Source organism: Panthera uncia (assembly GCF_023721935.1).
Source record: "Panthera uncia isolate 11264 chromosome E2 unlocalized genomic scaffold, Puncia_PCG_1.0 HiC_scaffold_20, whole genome shotgun sequence".
Classification (NCBI taxonomy): Eukaryota; Metazoa; Chordata; class Mammalia; order Carnivora; family Felidae; genus Panthera; species Panthera uncia.
The window spans coordinates 22,673,385-22,696,504 of NW_026057589.1; the positions used below are offsets into that span (position 1 = coordinate 22,673,385).

Sequence of the window (23,120 nt, forward strand, 5' to 3'; positions counted from 1 at the left end):
CCGCCATCTGACACCCACCGCCCGCCCTGCCCTCGGCCTGGGCGCGTGGACACCCCCGAGTCCCCTCGGGAATTCCTGCGGACACCCCCGTCCCGCGCCGCCCCCGGGACCCCCGGCGGGGACCCCGGAAGGGCACCCGGGCCGTCAGCGGCCGCCCCTGCGCAAAGTGATTTCTCGGAAAGCTGAGCGCTTCGAAGAAGGCGGGCCAGACGGGCCGCGCCCATTGGGCGGTCCTGGCGGCGCGTCCGCGCCCATTGGGCCACCCGGGAGGCCCTGCAGCGTCCATTGGCCTGCGCGGCCGTCGCTCGGCGCCCCGGGCCCGCCCCCCGTCCCTACACTCGCGCGGGCGCCCGAGCCCGAGGCCGCATCCCTGGAGCGCGGCGGCGAGCGTGGGAACGCGGGCGGCGGCGCCGAAGGCGGGCGGAGGGCCGGGCGCGCGCGGCGGCAGGTAGGCGGCTGGGCGGGAGCGGGCCCAGGCGGCGGGCCGGCCCGGCTCTGTCTCTCCTCCCCCTCTGCTGGTCCCCCGGAGCCCAAACCCAAAGTCCAGGCGTTGAGCATGGGGTGGCCGCTCCCTAAATGGCTGATGCTTGACAAAAAATAATCCCATTTTTCTTAAAATCTGGTTTGCACGGAAAACTTTAGAATGGCCTGCCTAACGAGGGGAAGTATTGAGCCCTTTTTGCAAGAGCTGCCCCTGGGTCTCGCCCAAGCCCTGCTGCCTGGAGGAACGCTTGGAGGGTCACGACCCAGAAACTGCCCGGAAACTCGCCGAGGCTGTGTGCCCTGCATTGTGGAGGGGTGCGCCCCGGGGTTTTCTTCTGCCTGCTGACAGTTAGGATTTATGAGTGGGTTTGCGGCCCTTTGCTCCTGTCATAGCCCAGTGGTCCCTGGCGAGAAAGGCTGTGGAGGGCTCACAGCAAACGGGAGCATTTTGGTATAAAAGCTCCAGGGCCAAGGGGAGACTTTCTAAGGTGAGATCTGTTGCTTCCCCAAGGTTGTGGAGGGTGTTGTGAATGGAGACTGGAGACTGAATTTTCCAGAACTTCAGACTATCCCTGGGGGCACCTGGGTGGCTCAGTCGGTTAAGCGTCTGACTTCGGCTCAGGTCATGATCTCATGGTTCCTGAGTTGGAGCCCTGCATCTGGCTCTGTGCTGACAGCTCAGGGCCTGGAGCCTGCTTCGGATTCTGGGTCTCCCTCTCTCTCTGCCACTCTCCCTGCTCATGCTCGTGCTCTGTCTCTGTCAAAAATAAACATTAAAAAACCCCAAAACAACCTAACCCTTCAACATATGGGGAGATATGACACTTTTTTTTTTTTTTTAACCTAAATTAGGAGCTGGTCCTTAAATGAAGGTTCTGAGCCTGTCCTTTGGGGTTGTGTCCGGTTCCTCCATGAACAGAATTGGGTTCAGTCATTTCAGAAAGATTGAGGCCCAAGCAAGAAATGGCTTTGATGCTTTTGGTCTGGGGTCAGGGGAGATGGGGATTTGTGGCCACCAGGCAAATGCCGAGGGGCCCTGAGGAGTGCGGGAGGTGAGTCCTCTGTGGCCTCATGGGCACATCCTGGAATCTGGGTTGGGTGGGGCCCGGGCTAAGCGTCTTATCATCTCCTGCCTGGGAAGCCTGATCCCCCGGACTCATTTATTGGGATGCAGATTAGCTCCAGATAGGACTTGGCCCATAAAGAGAATTATTACCTAAAAATCAAGGAAGAGGAAGTTATAAACATGTGACTGGACTTATACATTTTTTTCTGGCTTGGCATTTGGTGGAATTAATTTGTTAGCGTTCAGTAAATCATTGTGGGTCATCATCGAGCTAGAATCTTGGCTTTTACTGCTGTTTAGGGTCTTAGAGGTGATCTCAGTGAAAGTTTAGGTAGGGCGGTCCATGTGCTTAGATCTCGTGACTTAACCGTGGTTTTTCTCTGCAGAGTCAGTGAAGTAAGACGCTGGCCGGGGTGCCTGGGGGTCAGGGTGCCTCTCTGGGTCTCCATGTTCCCTCCTGTGAGCAAACCGGCTGCTCACATGGCTTCTAAAGTGTTGTCCCGCTTTCATGTCCCGTAATCACTTTTCCTCTTAGTGCCCCTCTCTGTCTTTTCTCTTTTCCTGTTCTTATAAATCAGCAAGGCAGTTGTTCCTGACAATTTTGGGAGTTGTGAATCCATTAGAAATCTCAATAAGAAGGTGTTGGTTCACTTTCTAGAAAAGCATCCATACAAACAAAATCTTGCTTTTCATTTCAGGGGGCTCCTGGAACACGGACTGGGGTTTATAAGCCTAGTACTAAGAGGGTGAACAAAATACTCCTGAGTGGGCACATTTCATTGAATTGAGAGACCCGCAGACACCGCCCCTTCTATCGTGTTCTGGCCCCTCACCCTCCTCCTGCACACAGCTCATTCCTCAAGCGAGGGGACAGTCTCCTGTCTTTTCTCCAGGGGGGATCTGTAGGAATCAGTCCTCTGCGAGGTTATTTTTCCGGGGCGGGATTGGGGGGGGGCTTGGTGGTGTCGTTCTCTTTCTGTTACTAGGTGTCCCTCCTAAATCTGTACCTTCTTACTTATACACGCAGGGACTGTTTTGGAATTCTGGGATGCTTGAGAGGCACTCATTTTGCAGACGAGGAGAGCCTCAGAGGCGTTCAGGTGGTTTTCCCAAACACCTTCCTCTAGTTGGAGCAAAGCCTTTGCTGGGTCTGCAGTTTCCAAATCCAAGTCCAATTTCTATCCCACGTGCTTCACTCCTTTTACCTCCACAGGTGGGCATGGAAAAGTTACAGCTGGCACTTGGGACTCACCTTCTCTCTGGGACCCGGACCCCCTTCCGGTCCGACAGCTACCTGCAGGGTGGCTGGTTTCCGAGTCACGTACGTTATGGACCAGCATGGCTCTGGATGTGACTGTTTTCTGGAGGACATTGTGTCTTGTCTCCACTGATTGTCTCAAACCGATTTGCCCGAAGAGGTCACATTTTAATCAGAGGAATAGAAATGCTTTTTTTTTTTTTTTTTTGGTGGGCGTCTGTCCAACCGCCTAGGGGATTTCCACCCCTGTTCTTGTAAATGCGGGCTATGAGTGGATGTGGCATGACTGTTCTCTCTTTTTCTCTGGGCTGTTGGGAAAGCTGCCTGTTCTGGCGAGAATGTTCCTCCAAAGGATGTCTCTGGGCACCCTGGTGAGATCCCCAAATTCTGGTGCCTTCTGGAAGAGTCTAGCCCGGCTAACTTGGTCTGTCCAGTGGTCAGAGTGGGTTTCCTTGCTTTTGTCCCCATTGGTCGTGAGACTTCCCGAGGAAGAAAGTTGGAAGAGATGACATCCGGTATTTAGAGAGAACCTTCTAAGGTCCAGGCGTGGCCTCAGGTGCTTTATACACATCCTCTGAGCCCTCACCGCAATGGCGCAAAGTATTGATACTTGTCCTGGGGCTTCAGCCTGGGTGCCTGGCACCCAAGGTTAAATGATGGTTCAGGGTCACTCAGCTGGGAGATGGCGGGACTCAAGTGGGCCCCCAGCTCTGTCTCATTCCCAGACTCTTGGTCTTATCGTTAGCCCAGCTGTGAAGGAACCGTCTCAGAGGGATAGCCTTGAGGATCTCTTCTTTCTTGGCACACACAGATGTCATATTTACTCATGAACACTGGTCAGACTGGGCATCGAGTAATGGAGCTTGCTCTCGGAGGGACGAGCTGCTCACTAAAGGGACCTGACAGTGTCAAAGTGATTACTCCCCATCTCGTACTGTGAGTGGAAAGGTGTCCTCAGATGGGGCTGTCTGCCCAAACCAGAGCGAGGGGCGAAAGCTGGAAGGAGTGCCAGGCGGAACCCTAGGAGGGGCTGACGTCTGGCTGCTGGGAAGCTGCAGGTTTCCCAGGGAGCTTCCGCTTTTCCTTCGGGGGTTTGAGGCCCAGGGGAGGCATGGCCTCCCCTCGGCAGGTGGCCCGGCGTCCCAGGTCTGTGGGTTTCCCCGAGGCGGGCACCTGTGTGGCAACCCTCTGATCTTCCTGTCAGTGCTTCTTGGTGTGCCAGTACATGGGACGCTGCGATTAACGGGACGATATTTGTAACATCACAGAATGTGTTCGATTTCCTTTCCAAGGATGTGTGACCGGAATGGTGGCCGGCGGCTTCGGCAGTGGCTGATCGAGCAAATCGACAGCAACATGTACCCGGGGCTGATCTGGGAAAACGATGAGAAGAGCATGTTCCGGATCCCTTGGAAACACGCTGGCAAACAAGATTATAATCAGGAAGTGGATGCCTCCATTTTCAAGGTACAGACTCGAGCTCCCTCCCCGCGTCACCAGTGGTTTCGGTCTTCCCTGCAGGCCCGTGGAGGGGTTGAGTGACATCTCTCTTATTTGCTCGAAAATTAACCTGTTTTCTTAAAACACACATCGATTGAGTGCCGAACGTGTCTCAGAAATATATACCGGGTGGTTTTGCATCTACGGTATGTGTGATCGAATCCCTTCGAGGTTGTGTGTTGTTGGTATTCTCCCCCCCGAGGAAATTGAGGGCACCTTTATCACCTACACCACCATTTATTTTGCACGAGGACTAGTGAAGCGGGAGTGAGAGTACTTCTCCGAGGCCCTGAGACCCCCGGACGCTACTGCCTAAATCCACAAAAAAATTCTAGGAAGGGCATAAGTCTTCATTTTTCAAGGTTATCTGCCTGGCAGTGTAGGGTCGGCTCAGATGAGAGAGACACCATCTGTCGTGACTTCCGGGGCCTGGTCATGTAGGGTGTCCTGAGGCAGCAGCAGATATCTAAAATAGTCTTCCTCCCCTTGAGAATAAGAAGTACCCAAGCATGGAGAGGCTCGCTGTTTACCGCCAGTGCCCAGTGAGAGCTCGCCCCGTGCCAGGCCTGGCCCACGTGTTTCTTTTTCCTTCCACACACGGCTGTGCTGCTCTCCTGCCTCTGTAGAGGCCCCGAGAGAAGGGACTTGTCCAAGATCTCATGGCTCTTGGGTGATGGAGCCTGGCAGTCCAAGCATGAGCCCTTGCCCCCGAGCGAGCCCGAGCCGTACCCATAAGCAGAGGTGTTTGTCATTCCCCTGGGGGTCATCGTCACCCGTGGGTTTCTCTGAGGCTCCAGGAATGCAGGCTCCCTGCTGCGTTCTCCCTGGGAGATTTGGATCCCTCGGTCAAGGTGAGCCCAGGCTTCTGTGTTTGCAGACAGATGCACCGCAGGTAGCTGACCCTGAGCCCTCCCTTGTTCTGTGGGCATGGGGGTATGGGAGTGAGTATGGGGGAGGAGCAGGGCGGGCTGAGTTGTGGAAGGGAGGAACAGGACCCTGGGCCGTGGTGAGGGAGGGAGCGCAGGCCTGCGGGTCCCCAGCGCAGCGCCCGGATGCTTCCCCAGGGATGACTGATCCACTGGCCCAACCAAACAGAAGCGACCGGAGATCACCCCTGGCCCCAGAGCGGAGCATAGGCAGGTCGCGGCTGGCTTCAGAGGCGTAATCAGTGCTTCTGGGCTTTGCGGGGAGGCTCCGCATCTGAGCAATTCTGTCACCTCTGTCATCCGGGGGCGTGGGTCTCTTTGGGAATCCACTGCCAGTTACTGGCCCTCTTCCAGAAAAGTGGGCACATGCGGGCGGACACAAGTGCACGCAGTCGCCTTCAGGGGGCCCCATGTAGCCTGAGTGTCCAGCAGATTTCTTACCCTCGAGGACCCCGGCTCAGGAGCCTGGCAATGGCAATGGCCCCCTTATCACTCTTGGTGGTGCCTTTTGCCTTTGGGGCTCGTGGTGGACTTCTCTTGGGAATGGCTCTGGCTACATTTAAACAGTGCCCAAGGTTCTCTGGGCCCGCTGGGAGTTCTGGATGGTAGCTGGCTACAGGCCAGAGCCCCTCAGCCTTGGCCCCGTTGGCATCTGGGGCCAGCTAGTTCCTCCTTGGGGGGCCGTCCTGGGCACTGGGGCACGTTCAGCGGCACCCCTGACCTCAGCCGACTACATGCCAGTAACGCCTCTTCCCAGTGTGACGACCAAAGGCGCCCTGACATTACCAGACCGGCCGGGGGGGGGGGGCACGTTCCCCCCTCCCCACTGAGAAGCCGGCAGGCTGCCGACCGCGGCCAGAGTGAGCAGGTTTAAGCAGGCGCGTGGGGTGCCGAGGACACGGTTTCAGGGTGACCATCACGGCAGCCTCTTTGGGAGGAGAGGAGGGGCCCTGGCCGAGGCCCCTGGTGGCCTGCCAGGCCTCTCCCTTCACGCAGCTCCCTGTTTCAGCTTACGCTCTGGGGGCAATGAAATAAAGCCCCAGATTTATATGTCTTATGCAATGCCCTTCATGGCCGTTTCAACAGCGTTGAGAAAAATGTGTAAGATTCCCAGTGTTTCCGTTCATTTCGCAGTCGCCCAGTGTGGCAATCTGAGAGAAGCCCACAATCTCGGCAGGAGCCGGGTGGGAGGGGGGCGCGGGCAGCCCCCAGAGCTGCTGGCCGTGGGGAGGGAGGCACGCGGGTGCGAAACAGGGGGAGGAGGCCACGTGGCTCTGCCCTGTGCCATGCTGGCTGGCTCCCGTCCTCTGAGGGTGCGTCCCCGCGACGCCCACGGGAAGAGCCCGCAGTCGGGCCTCGGTTGGATGGAGCCATTTTATGGATCTTCTGGTTCCGTAGAGAAACTTTTGTTTGAAGCATTCAAAGGAAACCTTTAAAAAATCCGTGAGTTAAGAGGATAGAGTGGAGCTTAAGAAGGCATTTGTACCAGAGCGTTCTTCGTCGTCTGCAGATAGGATTCTGCGGCCGGCCTCGTGGGGCAGGGCCAGAGATGGGGATTGAAAAAGACGGAGCTCATTTGGTACCGTCCCTGGGCACACCGAGGCCCTCGTATCCACTCATGCTTGTTTTTCAAAAAGCATTTTGCCTCCTTTTCACAAACCCGGGGCGGTGGGGTGGGTGGAATCCTTGTTGACTGAGGGTTGTTTCTCTCCTCGACCAGCCTTGTGACAGGCCTGAGTGAGTTAGAACTTACTTAGTAGCACAGATATTTCAAACCCAGTAGGCCTTCGAGGAAAAAAAAAAAAAATAGTGCTTGATTTTTAAGACACGAGATGGGGCAGTAACACTGGGTCAGGAAGCGTGTGTGGTCAATGCTGGTTGCTGCTGAATGCAGTGCCTGGGCGGGGGATACATGTGGTGGTGGGGGGGGGGGGCACTGACCGCCGTGCTGGCTGTTGTCACTGGGCCTCAGAAGCGCTCTGTTCTGCCAGATGTTAGCTCGGGAAGAGTCTTGAGAGATCAGCCAGCCAAGCTGGGAGGTTTAGAGCCCAGCAGAGAGCCCACGAAAGGGCTCAGGGCAGGGCTGGAAGCAAGGCACCTGATACGGACCCAGGGCACTTCCTGACCGCGGGGCCGCGCTTTGTTCTGTGATGTCCTGGCTTTCTTCTCGGGGGAGTGCGAGCCATGGACGGAAGGTACTACCGTCGGCTAAAAACCAGCTGGGCCCAGCATGCCTCTAAGCCCGTGCTCCTCGGGGTCCATTTGTAATGTGGGTTAACCAGTGGTTCTCAAAGGGGGGTGGGGTGGGGCGGGGGAGTGTGAGTGTGTCGCAATTTCGCCTCCCCGGGGACGCGCGGCAGTGGCTGGAGACATACTGGGTTGTCACAACAGGGGCGGGGGCGCTCCCGGCATCCAGCGGGTGGAGGCCACAGATGCTTTTGGACAGCCAGCCACGCACGGGACGGCCCCCGTCACAAAGTACGATCCGACCCCAAATATCAACAGTGCTGAGGTGGAGAAGCTCTGACTTAACGTAATAGAAGTGTGAACTTGCCGCTCCGCGGGTGCGTGACGGGCCTTCCTTGGGAGAAATAAATCAATGCATGGTCTGAGCTGCAGTTAATAAATCCTAGGGGCGCCTGGGTGGCTCAGTCGCTTGGGCCTCCGACCTCGGCTCAGGTCACGATCTCACGGTTCGTGAGTTCGAGCCCCGCGTCGGGCTCTGTGCTGACGGCTCAGAGCCTGGAGCCTGCTTCCGATTCTGTGTCTCCCTCTCTCTCTGACCCTCCCCCGTTCATGCTGTCTCTCCCTGTCTCAAAAATAAATAAACATTAAAAAAATTAAAAAAAAAAAAATCCTTGGGCAAAAGACCGGAAGGGACTGAAAACCATTTACTTTGGAACACATTTCTAGGGGGGAGTTTGCGTCTGCGTCCGAGAAGGAGGTGACCCTCGGAGCCTGTTTGGGATTCGCTTCTCTCCGCGCCCCCCCCCCCCCCCCCCCCCCCCCCCAAAAAAAAAAAAAAAACATTTAAAGGAAAAGGTGCAGATTCTCAGACCTGACCCACAGTTAATGAGAATCTCAGGGGGCAGGGCCCAGGCGTCTGCATTTCACGAGCTTCCCAGGGGGCCGGTGTCGACATTAAGCTTCAGAACTCTGGCTGTAGTGGAGTTTAATTGGGTCGGAAGTGAGGACAGTGGTGTTTAACCCCAGGCTGGGTCACCTTGGGGAGGTCACCTTTGGAACTGCATTTTCCTGAGTGGGACTGGGGATTCCCCCCAGATGGCGTGCTATCCCAGGCTGGGAGTTGCATCCGGTTTCGTCTGACGGGGGAGGTTATCTTCACCTGATAGCAGTGACCTCCTCATTGGGGTGTCTGGATTCCAGTTTTGAAATCTTCAAACCGTGCCCGTTCGCATGTTTGTCTGAATTTTCTTTTAGTTCTGCCCCATTCTGCACTGTGGCTTTTAGGTCTTCAGCTTTGAGTTTCTCGTCCTTGTTCAGAGTCTAAGGGGTTTGGAGAGGTCAGAAGCAGAGCCGTGGAAAACCAACAGCGACAGAACCCATTTCATTGCCCTTTTAAGCAGGGCCCTGGGGGTGGGGCGGGGAAGGTTAGAATAAACGCCAAAATGCAAAACAAAATTTCTATTAAAAGTAGCAAGGCAGCGGTGACCACATTCAGACTTCTTGCAAATGTTCCCTTTTCATGCTAAATTTTAGCCAGGGGTTGATTTGAAAAAGCAACAAATTGTTCTTTGTTTTGAACATTCTAGTGAAACCATGTGCGACTTCCTCTTTGTGCTGTAGCTGACCTCAGGCTCCTCCAGACCCTTTGGTCCCAGGCAGGAATGGCCCAGAGACAGATCCGAGATGTGTGCTGTATAGGAGCCAAGGCCCTGGGCCGGATTCTGGCTCAGCTGGGTGATCCCCGGGGCCCCTTCCTGGCCCCGATCTTTTCACATCTGTCACAGAAAGTTGTGCCGAAAGTCCTCGAACGAGAGGTGGTGGCCAAAAGTGACTGTCAGGACTGGCGAGAGAACGTGCTGGTCTCGCCCGTGGCCGTGGATGCCTGTGGGCAGGGCCGGTGGGGGTGGGCGGCCACGTATTTTATGCACTTCTTTGTGTTTCTACAGGCCTGGGCAGTGTTTAAAGGGAAATTCAAGGAAGGGGACAAAGCAGAACCAGCCACTTGGAAGACGAGGCTACGCTGTGCTTTGAACAAGAGCCCAGATTTTGAGGAGGTGACAGACCGGTCCCAGCTGGACATTTCAGAGCCATACAAAGTTTACCGCATCGTCCCCGAGGAAGAGCAAAAATGTAAGTATCCCTTACGGGTTTTCAGCCCAGCAGAGGCTGCCCGGCCTGCAGGCCCCGCCAGAGAGCCTGGGTCGGGGGTGGGAAGTCGGGGCGAGTGGTTTTAGCTCAGCTGCCAGTCAACTCCTTTGCGTAAGCAGATGTGGAGAGCCCTTTCCCCTGACCCTGGCCACCATCCGCTGGCCGAGTGGCAGCTTCCGTGGGAGGAAGGGGTGGGGAGGTTGGGGCTGTCAGACGGGGAGCTCACTGTGGGGCCTCCCCGAGGCTCAGTAACGAACAGGGTTAGACAGGAGCGAGCATCCTGGACAGTGTGGATGAGGCATCCCTTTTGTTTTCCAGCAATGCCCAGAGGGGGCCAGGGGCCAGTCAGGTGGTCGAAGGAGGGATGGGTGACAGGATGGAGGGTAAAGTTACCAATGCGTCTGGGGACGATGGCGCTGTTAGCTTTGCCGCCGTAGACCAGATACGCCCCAGCACACGGTTACATCCCGATCGTTATGTGGGAACTCTGGGATGTGATGATTCCCGAAAGGTCTTCCAGCTCTAGCTAGAATCCCGAGAGAGTGTTTCCCAGGAGATTAAAGCAGGGATGGCGGAAACCCGCCTCCCAGCCCGTCGTCCTGCTTCGGCACCCTGGTCAGACATCACTAATCAACCGGGATGCACTGAGCTCGGTCTGGCCTCCGAACCCTTTCCAAAGTGGCAGCTTGTGTAGCTGCTGGGAATCAGCAGAGTCCGCCCGGCCCGTGGGATAAAAGCTAATCACCGTCACTGGCTTGAAGCGTTCTTTTGATACGTCGATTAGCCGCTGGATGTAGCAATTAGACCCCTGCAGCCTTACCCTCTTCTCCTTACCTGCTTTTTAGTGGTCCAGGAATGCCCGGGGCATCTACAAATAAATGGAGCCCTCAGAAACTCCTTAGGGCTGTGCAGAAATTCCGAACTCGAGCCCTTCCCACTTGGGGGGGGGGGGGGAAGGTTGAGAGGGTCGACATGTAATTTCAAAAACAGTTAAAACTGTGAGTCTTCCAAAGAGACAGTGAGCCTGGGTCTCAGCCCTTCAACTCACCCACGAGGGAGCCAGCATAGTGATAAAGACTGAACAGAGGACAGGAAGCATGGGTCACACATGGTCAGCGAGCCCAACCCGTGGATGTTCCCCCCGACCCCAGTGTGGGGGTTATCTGTGCTGCCGGTCACTTGAAGCTGAATTGTCTGTAAATTAGCACCGAACTTGACTGAGTCAGAGCCCTAATCGATAGTCAACAGTAAGTCAAACAAACTGACCACCCCCCAGAGAATCTGACGGCCTTTACAGGGAGACTTCTTAGATTAACCCTCCGGGATGGCTTTGAAAGGCCAAGTGTGCATCGTTTCTGCCTTACTCACCTCCAAGTTTGGGATAATTGTTCATTGTCACAAATCGAATTGTGGTTTGAAGGAGTGGAGAGGTTTCTGTTGGTCCCTCCCACCCTGGGATTGGCCGAGCTTGAGCCGGCAGGTGACCCTAGCTTGTTTGTACGGGGTGCAGCCAGCATCACCTGCAGGGGCGGGTTTTAAAGAAGCAGTAGGTTCTCAGGGGGCAGAGGGACGCTGCATTTGCATAAAGTCTAAATGGACCCACTGTGCTCTGTCCTTCAGTGGTTTGCAGGCTACCCCCTCCTTCCCCCATCAGCAGCTTCTAGCCAGTTCTTGAGTCTTTCAAAGTAGAATCCAGATGCAGTCAGGACAGAGCGATGGGTCAATCAAGTGTCTGTGGCCCTCTGATCACTTCGGAAGGCAGGTCTGTGGTGGGGGGATGGGGAGGAAGTGGGGGGCTTGCTGTCGGGTCGCTCTGTGCCTGCAGCCATGCCTGACGGAGCTTGTTGCCCCCCCCCCCACCCCGCCGGGCCCCCATGTGTGGGCCTGCCGTGTGTGCACAGATGCATGCTGTATATTTGGAAAGGCCACAGAGACATTTCCTGTCAATTAACTTTAAAAAATGACTCCAATCTGCACACGCATTTTGCCGGGAGATCTTTGAGCGTCTTCAGACAGCCTGACTTACAAATGGAACCTGGACAGGTGGTGACCGCCCAGTGTAGAGTGTGTCCGACGGGAACTCGCTTTCTGTCTGGGCAAACGGGGCACAGCCGCACCACTGTCCTTGTCCTCTGAGTGTTAGAAACCACGAAACTGACTTCTCCCTTTGACTTTGCCCGTCAGAGGACTGAAGCATCACGGGAAATAGTTTCCGGGCCTTTTTCCAAACCAGTGAAGACACTCAGTGACTTTTATTTCCTTCAACTCGGCATTTAAAAAAAAAAACAAAACCAAAAAGCACGACACACTGATTTTGGCCTCGCGGAAGGCTGCAGTGCCCCAGTGCCATTGGTCACGCGCCTGTCCGATTTCCCGCAGGCAAGTTAGGCATGGCGACTCCCGGCTGCGTGAGCGACATCACGGAGATGGAGTGCACGCGCTCTGAGATCGACGAGCTCATCAAGGAGGTGAGTGGCCGGCCCGCGGCACTGCCGGGGCCCTGGGAGGAGCCGCGTGGTTCCCCGCGAGGAGCGGCACCCCTCTTGCCCTGGCCAGGCCTGCAGAGCCCTGGGCTCTGTCGGGCAGCGGCACCTGCTCCCCCGAGACGGAAGGCGAGGCCAGCCTCTGCCGTCTGGCCGCCCCGTCGCCTCGTTCCCCGCCTCCATCCTGAGCGCCGGGGCTGGGTGCCGTTTCTTCCCGCCCTAAACTCGCCACGTTTTAAACATTTCGATTGGCAGTCTTAGAAAAAGTGCATCCTGCTTTCTCTTGGCTTCTTAGACAGGCTACGATGAAAGAGAGACTTCCCTTGCAGCTTGGGGTCGTTGTGACCACATGGCTGCTCGAGGGGGGCGCTCAGGGCAGGCGGGCTCCCTGTTACCTAATCTGTGGCGTTAGGTCTTAATGGATTGGAAAGGTGGGCCTTGGAGCTTGTTAGGCCTGTATATCGACTCCGAGTTAATAGGCTGTGAGTAAAGGCGTAACGGGGTCTCCGGAGGCAAAACACACGGTTTTCGGATTCCAGCGTTTTCTCTACAAATACCCTTTTCCTGTCGCCATCTGCTTCTTAACTCCGTTTTTACGGCCAGTACAAGGCAGACGTCGCCTAGCTGAAATAATCCCGCAGGGTCCTCGTACACGGCGGTGTGGGTGCTGTGGACGTTCTCCTTAATACCGTCGTGGCAGCAACAGAACTTTTACGAGTAGCTTGGCTGTCAGGAGGTGCCAACCTCCTCTCGGCTGCTGAGTTTTCTGCCGATGGCAGCTGTTAGGTTTCTGCGTGGTCTCTGGCAGCAGGCCAAGTGGACTCCGGGCTTCGTGTCTCTCCAGCAACGTCCCCTTTTCTGCACGAGGCTTTTCTGCTGACTCAGCTGAGAGAGGTTGGGTTGGCGCAGCAGGATCCCAAGGAAAGCAGATTTCAAAATGCTGCCTACCCAGATTTATCCGAGTCCGTTGAGGAGTGGGTCAGAGGTCGGAAGCGTGGGCGTGGAACGGTGCGTGGGGCCTGCCCGGTCGTGGCAGAGCTTGTCCGGCGTCGCTGTGCCTCGGCGTCCCAGCACTTGTCTGCCTCCCCGGGGCATCCGGGCGGCTGGGCGACCCGTGGCCATTTGGTTTTGCAACTGGCGCCCATAAACTTATTAGGGGTCCCGCAGGGGCTGGTAAGTCGGGCGCGTGGTTTGAGCGCTCAGCCTGCTGGATTTGTCTTAGGTCTTTCAAGAGGTGAAGTAAAACTTTCCCTTTGTCTTGGGATAAAAGGTTGACAGTGTGGCTTGGGTTAAGTCTAAACCGTTTGCCTTTACGAGCACCGGAGCCCCACTTTGGAAGCCTGCCGACCGCAATGCTGTTCTCTCTCACCCTGTTCCTCCAGCCTTCTGTGGACGATTACATGGGGGTAGTCAAAAGGAGCCCCTCTCCGCCGGAGGCCTGCAGGGGCCAGCTGCTCCCAGACTGGTGGATCCAGCAGCCCAGCGCAGGTGAGGAGGGGCCCCCCGGTGCGGCTGGCGTGCGGGGCTCGTTCGAGTGGTCTGGGCACTGACTCCTTTCAGCCTCCAGGCAGCTGGGGGCAGGTGGGGCGGTGGTTCTACTGTGAGCCCTATTTTATCGAAGGTAAATGATGCCCGTGGCCCCGTTCGCCACTGCCTCTCGGGGGGCACATGGGCCCTCCCCGTAGGAGGGGTCTGCTTGTCTCCTGCGCTCCTGGAGGGGTCGGAGGGGAGGGAGGGGGTGTGCAAACTTCTCCAAGGCCAGAGGGGAGTTGGGGGTCTCGGCCACAGTCGTGCTTGCCACGGATGTCTGCCAGCCACTCCCTTGGGACATGAGGGACCCCTCAGAGCCAAGGGGAGCACAGGGCGTCAGGAGAGGAGGCGGGCGAGGGTTGCCCGCGTGGCGCCCTGGATTTGAAGCCCCCTGGCGGGGCGGGGGCCTGCAGATCTCATTCACGCCTCGGTTTACTCATCTGTGAAATGGAGACACCAGGACCTGTCCCATAGGGTCATGATACCCCTATTTTCATTGGGATTAATAAATAATCACTTATTTAATAAATTACTTAATTAGCTTCTGATACCACTTCCCCCCCCAGCCCGCTTCCTTCTCGAACGACCCTCCACGAGCACAGATTTCTTTGCTTGTCCCTCCGCCTCTTTCCCTGACCGTTCCTTGTGGGAGACTGGGAGGTGACTCTGGCCCAAGTGACTTCAAAGGTCTCCAGGCTGTGGGTGGCAGTTTTGCGTCAGGGGCCCCGGGAGAGCCCCCTCTCCCTGCACGGTGGCTGTCCCTCCCGGAAAGCGAGCTGAGGCCCCAGGTTTCCCTCCGGAGACCAGGCCTGGAGGGTGGGCACGCCGTCCAGTGACATTTCGGGAGCAGGCCCTTGGGTGGGAGGAAAGCATCACCCCGGCACTTGGTCAAAAACCCCACAGCACAGAGGACGTTTCCTCCCCCTCTGTGCCGGTCGAGTTGAGGCCTGATTTTCCGTGTTTTTGAAACGCAGGTCATGGCGCTGGGAGAGAAAAGCACTGAATTGAGCGGAAGCCTGTGGCAGGGCCTCTGGGCCTTGGGAGCACGCCCCGTGTGGCTTTTAAAGGAACTGTTGGGAGGGGGGGGGGCGCTGGGGTTGGTTCCTCACGCGCAACTGGGCCTTCTCTTTCTCTCACAGGCTTGCCGCTCGTGACGGGCTACACTGCCTACGATCCGCACCACTCAGGTACGCGGGTGCTCGGGGCTGGGCTGGCGCGGTGGGACGCGGGCGCTCCTGGAAGGCAGAGCCCAGAGGGCCGAGTGGGCTCGCAGGGGCCCGTGGATGAGCCAATCGCACGTCAGAAGGCAGCACCCCAGTTCATCCTTCTCGCTGCTTGCTTTTTGAGCACGTCAGGGGCCGGCCGTTTTGAGGCTCTTCTCAGAACGGGCCGAAAGATGGATCCCGAGAGCTCTTTGCAGCGTAACCCTGCAGGAGAGAGAGCAGGGGGACAGACGGACTCAAGGCCCAGCCCTGCCTCTCTTGTGTGACGCCAGGCAGAACCTCACCGGACCCTCGTGAGGATTAGACGTAGCGTTAGTTTTCTGGTAGGAGCGTCACTGGTCAGCGAGCGTCCCCAGTGCCCATTTCCTCTACTGTCTTCCACACTCAAGTTCGTGATAACGATGGTCCTAATTAATGGCGACGATGGGGCTGGGGCTGGGGCTGGTGGTGGTGACGACGGTGGTGATGGGGTTGATGGTGGCGGCTGACGCCGAATACTGGCGAGGCGCCAGGGTCATGCCTCGTCCCGTTACACCTCCCGCCACATCGTTCCCGCCGCATAGGCTCAGAGGCTCTGGGTCACACAGCACGTGGGCCGCAGAGCCAGGACATGGCCTCTGGCCGTCCTCTCCAGGCTCCCGCCCCTCGTGGGCAGAGGTGGCCTCTGTGCCACGTTTTTGTCTGTTGGTGCTGGGGACTCAGACCTCCTGCCGTGGCCCCTGGAGTTTGCATTCTGGCTCACTGACGGAGCAGAGAAAGCCCGTGTCCTCCCTGATAGCTCTGTGAGAAGTGGACAGCCTGACCCATGCGGAGGAGGAAGCGGGGCTCAGAGAGGTGTCTGGACCACGGGCCTCGTGGGACGAGTGTTCGGGGTGTGGCGGAGGCAGGTCCTCACCCAGGCCCGCAAAGTGCGGAGAACCCGTGTTCCTGTTCGTCGCACTCCTGTCACTGCTCCGGGACGCCCTGGCCCGCGGGGCCAGGCCTCTGAGCTAGTCAGCTCCGTGGCCCGGGGAGTCTGCTGACCGGTGCTCTCTGGGGGCGGGAGAGGAGCCGGGGGCAGGGCCGAGGCATCCGGGTGAGGAGGAAGTGTGCCGAGTGGCTCCGGACTCGTCCCAGCGCACAGCGGGCGGAGCGACCCACAGCAGTGCCGCGTGCACAGAAAATCCTAAAACCTTCCAGGTGTTGCGGGCTTTGGTCCCTCTGCTCGGGCCACAGGCTCTCTGGCCCCGCCCTGTGGAAACAAGGTGATGGCGAGGGTCCCCGGTTCTCAGGGCCGCGGGGACGAGGTAGTGAGTGAGCAGGGCCGCGGAAGGGCGGGCAGGGAGCGCTGGAGGCCACGGCGGAGTGCAGGGCCTGCCCCTCGGCTGCTCAGCGCTGGACGGTGCCCTGCGGGCCTCAGACCCGCCAGGCTTGCTGTCCCCACTTTTCTGGAGGGATCAGAAGTCCAGACCTTTACGTGAAACCTCCCCGTGTGGAGTGTGGGCAACAGAGCTGCGTGGACGCCCCCCCCCCCCCCACCGGGCTGGATCCGGACACGCCCGTGGCTGCCAGGGGGGGTGGGGGTGTGCTTGGCGGTGTTTGCAGTGGTGGGGCAGGGGGGCAAGGCCGTGTCCGGAAACGGAGGGGGCGGGCTCGGCGCTGCAGGACGCGGGTGCAGGGCCGGCCTGCCGGGGAGCCCCTCTCCCCGCTTCGTGGTTGCGCCATCAGAGCAAATGCCTTCACCTGTCGACACCCGACTCCTTACCTGGAAAAGGCGTCGAGTGATCAGCAGCCTCCAGCTCGCATCGTGAGCGTTAAATGTGCCCCTCAGTTCAGTGCGCTGAGAACAGCGCCTGGCGTGTGCTGCCTCGGCCAGGAATTAGGGCTTATGACTCCGGGAGTCTCGTCTACGCGGCTAGCTTCCGGTCCTGTTACCCCGATTTCTTCAGGAGCCGCCCATGAGCACCGCACGACACACGAGCTCCTGCTCGTCCCCAGCCGCCTGGGGAGCTGGGCGCCACCACGATCTCTGCTTTGCTGATGGGGAAACTGAGGCACAGAGTCACAGCTGGGCTCACGCGTCGTCGGGGAGTCTGTGCTCCTGGCATCGTTGCTCTGCTGCCGTTGTGGGGCGGCTGTCCCCCGGTGGGCAGGTGGCCGTGCGGGGGCAGGGCAGGTCAAGGTGGGCTGGCCAGAGCCACCTGGTGGCCTTGGTGGCGGCTTCTCCGCGGGTCTCTGCTGGCCGCTCACTGCGGGGGCAGCGGTCGTCGCTCAGGCCTTCCCGGCTCGAACCGGCCCCAAGCTAAGCTGCCCTGTGGCACTGGGGTCCCTAGGAGGCCTCGTCTGGGCCTCTCCAGAGCACCCATCTGTGGCTCCCTTGGGCCGCGAGGCGCTGGTGTGAGATAAAGCCTCGGCAGTGGCGGGGCGAGGGTGTGGAGTGGTGACAGAGTCGTCTGTAGTGTTTCATTCGTCTGTGACAAAGTTCAGAAATGTTCTGGAGCGAAGGAAGTGGAGCGTGCCATCGGGGGATGCAGATGTCCCAGAGCTGGCACAGTGCGCAGGATGGGGAACTGGACAGGATGAGACGTGTCACTCACCAGCTGGGTGACCTCAGCTGCCACTCGCCAGCTGGGTGACCTCAGCTGGGCCTCAGTTTTCCCACATGTCATATAAATGAATTGGACCGTAACACCTGAAGCTCCCAACCCAGAGTGGTTCTAGAATGCCGTTTAACCCCCATGTGGGGGAAGATGGAGCCTGTGCCCACAGCAGCAGGGGGTCTTATTATTTGACTGAGCAAATGATTCTTAATCAGAGCCCAGTGGGGAGGGGGCAAGAAATTATAAGTACACAACATTATTAACCTGGGTGAGGCAGGTGGCTACCCACAGGGCTGCCCCTGACTATTGTGTGGGTGGTGCACTGCACAACTCGAGGGGTTGCCATGGGGGTGGGCAGCTCACAGTTTGTGTGGCTCTAGAAGGCAGCCCTGGACTGATCTGGGACCCTTAGGAGGTGCCCCAAACTCACCAAGTTTGGTGATAGTGCCTGTAATTCTTACAGTTTAAAACTATCAAAAGGCAGATTTCTCTGGGACTGTCGCAGAAGTTAGCTGTTGTCTTCATTGGTGCCTTAGCTTAAAGGTTCCCAAATTTCAGTTACTGGAGCCCCACTTGCACGATGGTTTTTCGTATCTGGGTACCACCTGGTAACATCCTCTTTTTCTCTAACTGTCATTACAAAAGAAGTTTTTATTTATTTGAAGAGAGAGAGAGAGAGAGACAGAGAGTGTGTGTGTGTGTGTGTGTGTGTTGTGTGTGTGCACGGGGGAGGGACACAGACAGTGGGAGGCACAGAATCCAAAGCAGGCTCCAGGCTCTGAGCTGTCAGCACAGAGCCCCCACTTGAGGCTTGAACTCACACATTGCAAGATCATGACCTAAGCCAGTTCGTCACTTGACCGACTGAGCCTCCCGGGTGCCCCGAAGATTGAATGATCTTTTCACTTACTTAGCTCTGGGTCACCGCCCTGCCTCCTTCCCCGACCTTAAGTGTAGCACGTCTGGAGAAACGACTTAATTTGAATGATTTTCAGACTCTTCTAAGAACAGGCTTAGATGAAGGGTTTGGAGGGATTCGTGATTTGAAATCCAAGGAACCCCAAGAGGGCTGTGAATTTGTCAAGGAAAAGAGGGCATGTCTGTTCTCCCTGGCGTGGAGTTCAAATCTCACACTTCGGTCCGTTGTGAATCCGGTCACGGCCCCGTTGTTCCACAGCACGAGCGACGGTGTATCTGTCGGGTAACGGATAACGCGGTGTGTCGCTTATGGGTATTCTGTGACGTCGTATGACGGTCCCAGAGTGCCGTGTGACGGGGCAGTTCTACTGACTTCCAAACCGTACCGGCCCTGCGACCTTCCCCAGGAGAACGGAGAGCATGAGAACAGTTGTTTCGTATTTCGAGTCACTGCTTCCTGAGTGATTCTGCGTACGTCCTCGTGCTCACAAAGACACCGTTTCCGGAAGGCGTGCGTGAACTTCCCGCACTGCCGAGGGGTCCCCCGCACGCGAGGAGCCAACCGGCCTGCCCCCCCCCGCCCCGCCCAGCGGAGCTGACCTGTCGCCCTCCTCCTCCCCGCAGCCTTCTCCCAGATGGTCATCAGCTTCTACTACGGGGGCAAGCTGGTGGGCCGGACCACCACCACCCGCCCCGAGGGCTGCCGCCTGTCGCTGAGCCCCCCGGGCCCGCCCGGCGCCGGGCTGCTCGGGCCCGAGGGCCTGGAGCTGGTGTGCTTCCCGCCGGCCGACGCCATCCCCAGCGAGCGGCAGAGGCAGGTGACGCGGAAGCTGTTCGGGCACCTGGAGCGGGGCGTGCTCCTGCACAGCAGCCGGCAGGGCGTGCTCGTCCGGCGCCGGTGCCAGGGCCGCGTGTTCTGCAGCGGCAACGCCGTCCCGCGCAGGGACAGGCCCAACAAGCTGGAGCGGGACGAGGTGGTCCAGGTCTTCGACACCAGCCAGTTCTTCCGAGGTCGGTGCCACCGCCGGCTGGCCTCCCCCGCCTCCCAGAGACCTCGCCTCCCTCCCGCGGGCCGCGCCCCCCCCCCCCAGCTGGGGTCCCCGGTGGTGGTGGGGGGGGTCCTGCTCTGCGCTCTCTTGCTCAGCGACCCTGGGGGGAAACCGCTCCGCGCCTTGACTGCCCCGTGTGTGGAATGGGCGTGCGGAGACCGCAGCTTTCCCGTGTGGCCCTCGGGGGGATGAAGGGACCCGGTAGCTCGCAGGTGCATCGCCGAGTGTCCCCGTAACCCGGGGGCCGGTCAGAAGTGGGGGGTCTCCGCCGCCCCCCACCGAGGCCTGCGGGGTCAGACCTGCATCTCGGCAAGGCCCCCCGGGGCTTGATGTGCACGTCCCGAGGCGCGCTGAGTCCGCGGACGGCACTCACGCTGGCGGTAGCTGTCGTGACTTATTCTGTGGGGCATGTGGCTAGGATCCCACCCCGGGTGCTCCTCCCAGGTCACCTCCAGGTCAGGGTGTCTGCAATGAGCACCTGCAGTGCCGTGGCCGCTCCCTTCTCTGTGTCCCCAGAGCTCTCTGCTCCTCTCCCCGTGACCGCGCCGGTCCAGAGCTGGGGGTCAGGCCTCTCCTGCCGCCCGGCCTGAGCAGTCCCGGCGGCTTCCCTGGAGAAGGGGCCCCGGAAAGGTGGGCTCAGGTGTGACAGCCGCGGGGAGCATCCCCCGGGGAGAGAGCGTGGCGGGGGCCCCGGCGGCGTCGACAGGGGCCCCTCCCCCTCCTGTCTCCCCAGAGCTCCAACAGTTCTACAACAACCAGAGCCGGCTTCCCGACAGCAGGGTGGTGCTGTGCTTTGGAGAGGAGTTTCCAGATATGACTCCCTTGCGATCCAAACTCATTCTCGTGCAGGTAGGAACAGGCGGCCGTGGGGCTTCTGGCCACGGGGCCGGATCTCCTGGCCCGCACGGCGGGACCCAGTTTACGCTTGGGCTGGAGAACAGGGAGCGGGCTGCTCCACCCGTGGGCAGAGGCAGGCCCGGGGCGCACGGTGAACCTCCACGCAGGGCTGGTGGATTCTTGCCATCTGCCATTCTTGCCGCTCTGAACCATCTTCCCGCGTTCCGGGACTCACGATCTTTGTGTTCTCTCCCTGCCTTTCTTGTTTGTTTGTGTTTTAAGTCGAAACCCCCTTTCTAGCAAGACGCTACCTTTCTAGCAAGGTTCAGCTGCCTCAAGGTCTGAGGAACGGATTAGGGCTTTGCAAGCCCTTGTTTAATCTAGTCAAAGGAATGAAACCCTAATGGTGGAATTCTGGCCACTGGCTACCAGGTCGGGGCCCTATGGGGAGACCCCTTGCCCTTTCCTTGCACCGCCTGTTTGGGGCTCATTCGTGTGGGACTCATGTGGAGGTTCTCCATGTCAGTTTCGGCCTGGGTAACCCGAGAATCTGACCAGGGCCAAAGGCAGGGCCACCGCGCTTCCCGCCTCCACGTCTGACCTGTGCCCGTCCCCGTAGATCGAGCAGCTCTATGTCCAGCAGCTGGTGGAGGAAGCCAGGAAGAGCTGCGGTTCCGGCCCCATGGTGCCGCCCCCCGAGGAGCCCCAGCCGGACCAGGTCTTCCGGATGTTTCCAGACATCTGTGCCTCCCACCAGAGACCTTTTTTCAGAGAAAACCAGCAGATCACGGTTTAAGCCTCTCTCTCGGGCACCCCGTCCTGCCCGCGTCTCGCGTTTCGTTATTACAATTACTGTCGTAATTATTTAAGGATGTGGCTCCCTCTGACCTGGGGCGGGGCTTCATCTGCTCTTAATTTAGTAAGGGCGTCCCGTGAGGGCTTGATGTTCGACACAGAGTCGTGTCACGCCTCTTGTTCAGGTATAAACGTAGGAAAGTGCGCCGAACGATCCAGATGCTGTAACTACATACACAACCCGTGATTAAAACATGTATTCCCTGCATTTCCCCTAATTATCATCAGTTGCTAGATTCTTTCAGCATTTCGGGATAATCGATATTTCCAAAGACTCGCCATTTAGTTTTACTAGCAAATAGCTGCTTCCAGGAAAAAAAAAAAAAAAAAAAAAAAAAATTGGAGTAGGAGATCAACTTGTCAGAACAAGTCTGCTTTTTGTCTGTACCTTGCGTTAGAGCCATAGATTCGTGATTTGATATGCTTGATTCCGCGTGGAGCGTCTCTGCTCTTAAGCACGTTAATAAGGTTTAGAAAAACTTAGATAGCAACCCCCCCTTTAGCAAGTGAACACAGAACTCTTGGCTTGTTGCGGGAATGCACCTCCTTCCTGGGATCTGTTGCCAGGAGGGCATTTCCATCAGCAGGTGAGCTGGTGTGTTTTCACCTCCACACAATGAAGATTTTTCCTCTGGGCCCTTGTCGCCTGGAAGCTTCGAGCTAAGTGTGTGTGTGTGTGTGTTTTCATTGCTGTAATTCAATCATCCCAGATCCCTGACTTTTTCTTCTTTCTAAATGGTTTTGACCTGTTTTTAAAAATACTCATTCTTTCAATTTGTCCTCTTGTAAACTGCTTTGATATATATATTTTTTTCACATAAGGTGAGCAGGATATAAACCACAGATTCAAAAAGTAATTGTAGATTGTACAAGCATTTTGATTTGTGCCTTTGACTCGGTCAACCCATCGACGAGCCGGCGGTGGTGAGTGTGTGGGCGCGGCTCGGGTGGGTTGGGGACCGCGGATGAGAGGTGTCGGCTTCTTACCGCTGCCCTGGTCACAGGGTGGATGGCGGCAGGGACAAGGCCTTCCCCATCCCTCGGACTCCCAGGCCTGGGGCCACACCAGATTCTACTCTTCAGCGGAGTCCTGTGGTGGGACTCCAGGGGAGGAGTCCCAGTTTTAGCCCCAGAGGAACGTCACGCTATTTCCTGTCCAATCAGATGCATTTATTGCCCCACAATGTGTCAAAACGGCAGCGGCAGGCCAGCCTTCCCGTCAACCTTCCCCATCTCCACAACCGCTCTGAAATCACTTTCATCATTGAAAAGCACTTAAACGTTTTTTTCTGGGAAAAAAAGCCAGTTGTATTTCGCTAGATTGGGGTGCTCCCTCTCCGCCCGTGTATCCTGTGCGATGTGCTGGGACTGGCAGAGGGTGGCCGGGTGCCGGCCGCTTGCCAGTGGAAGTCGGCGGCCGGGGCGAGCCCGTCCCACCTGCAGTGTGGACCCCTGGCAGGGTCGGGGAGGGTCCGCGGGCTTTCCCCCCAACTCTCTGTGGAGTGGGGTTGGGAGGGGGAGAAGAGTCGTCACCCCGTTCTTTCTCCTTCATAACCCAGCCTCGTGGCCACCAGCCCTGACTGACAGCCGACGGGGCACGAAGCGGCCTCGCCTGTCGGCTTTCACCTTGAGGTGTGGGAGGAGCCGGGATCTGGGGGACGAGACTGCCAGCCTGGCCCCCTTGTAACCATGAGTCGCTGCTTTAAAATCCAAGCCGAGGAAGACTGGTTCACTTTGCCCGTGGCTGCTTCCACGAAGGTGACGCGGGCGTGGCATATGTAGCGAGACTTGATGGTCGTAGGCCCTCTAGGTGTGTTTGAATTCACCTGAAAATACAGGAAAATGCGGCAAGAGTGGCTTTTCCTCTTTGGCGGACAGAGCCGGCCTCACATTGTTTGGGGTAACAGACCCGTTTTCTGAAATTACGTCAGAGAACAGCGACTTTCGGTTTCTAGCTCAAATGAATGGGAAAGCGTGTATCTTGAATATGCTAAGTGAATATTTATTTTTGTATCCATTTAAAGCGTGTATCGATCTCTCTTATTCTTTATTAAAATAAAGTGCCTTTTTAAAAGCTG

The 23,120-nt window shown here is 57.7% G+C and overlaps 1 protein-coding gene across 2 annotated transcripts; it reads left to right on the forward strand.

Annotated features, from left to right (window-relative positions):
- Nucleotides 1-340: 340 nt before the first annotated feature.
- Nucleotides 341-23,120, forward strand: IRF8 (interferon regulatory factor 8). Of its 2 annotated transcripts, none has more exons than XM_049622704.1 (9): nucleotides 341-448; nucleotides 4,100-4,274; nucleotides 9,367-9,550; nucleotides 11,948-12,036; nucleotides 13,434-13,539; nucleotides 14,721-14,768; nucleotides 18,926-19,312; nucleotides 20,084-20,199; nucleotides 20,807-23,120. In XM_049622704.1, the coding sequence occupies exons 2-9, from the start codon at nucleotides 4,101-4,103 to the stop codon at nucleotides 20,981-20,983; spliced, it is 1,281 nt and encodes a 426-aa protein (XP_049478661.1). In that variant the 5' UTR covers nucleotides 341-448; nucleotide 4,100; the 3' UTR covers nucleotides 20,984-23,120. The 2 variants fall into 2 exon arrangements, with proteins under 2 accessions (XP_049478661.1, XP_049478662.1); XM_049622705.1 differs by lacking the exon at nucleotides 341-448 and adding an exon at nucleotides 455-971.

Bases quoted from the DNA above. Each gene is read 5' to 3' on its own strand.
- IRF8 (XM_049622704.1), top strand. From the start codon at position 4,101: ATGTGTGACCGGAATGGTGGCCGGCGGCTTCGGCAGTGGCTGATCGAG. The intron at 14,769-18,925 runs GTACGCGGGTGC...TCCTCCCCGCAG, and splicing joins CTACGATCCGCACCACTCAG to CCTTCTCCCAGATGGTCATC. The intron at 20,200-20,806 runs GTAGGAACAGGC...CCGTCCCCGTAG, and splicing joins CCAAACTCATTCTCGTGCAG to ATCGAGCAGCTCTATGTCCA.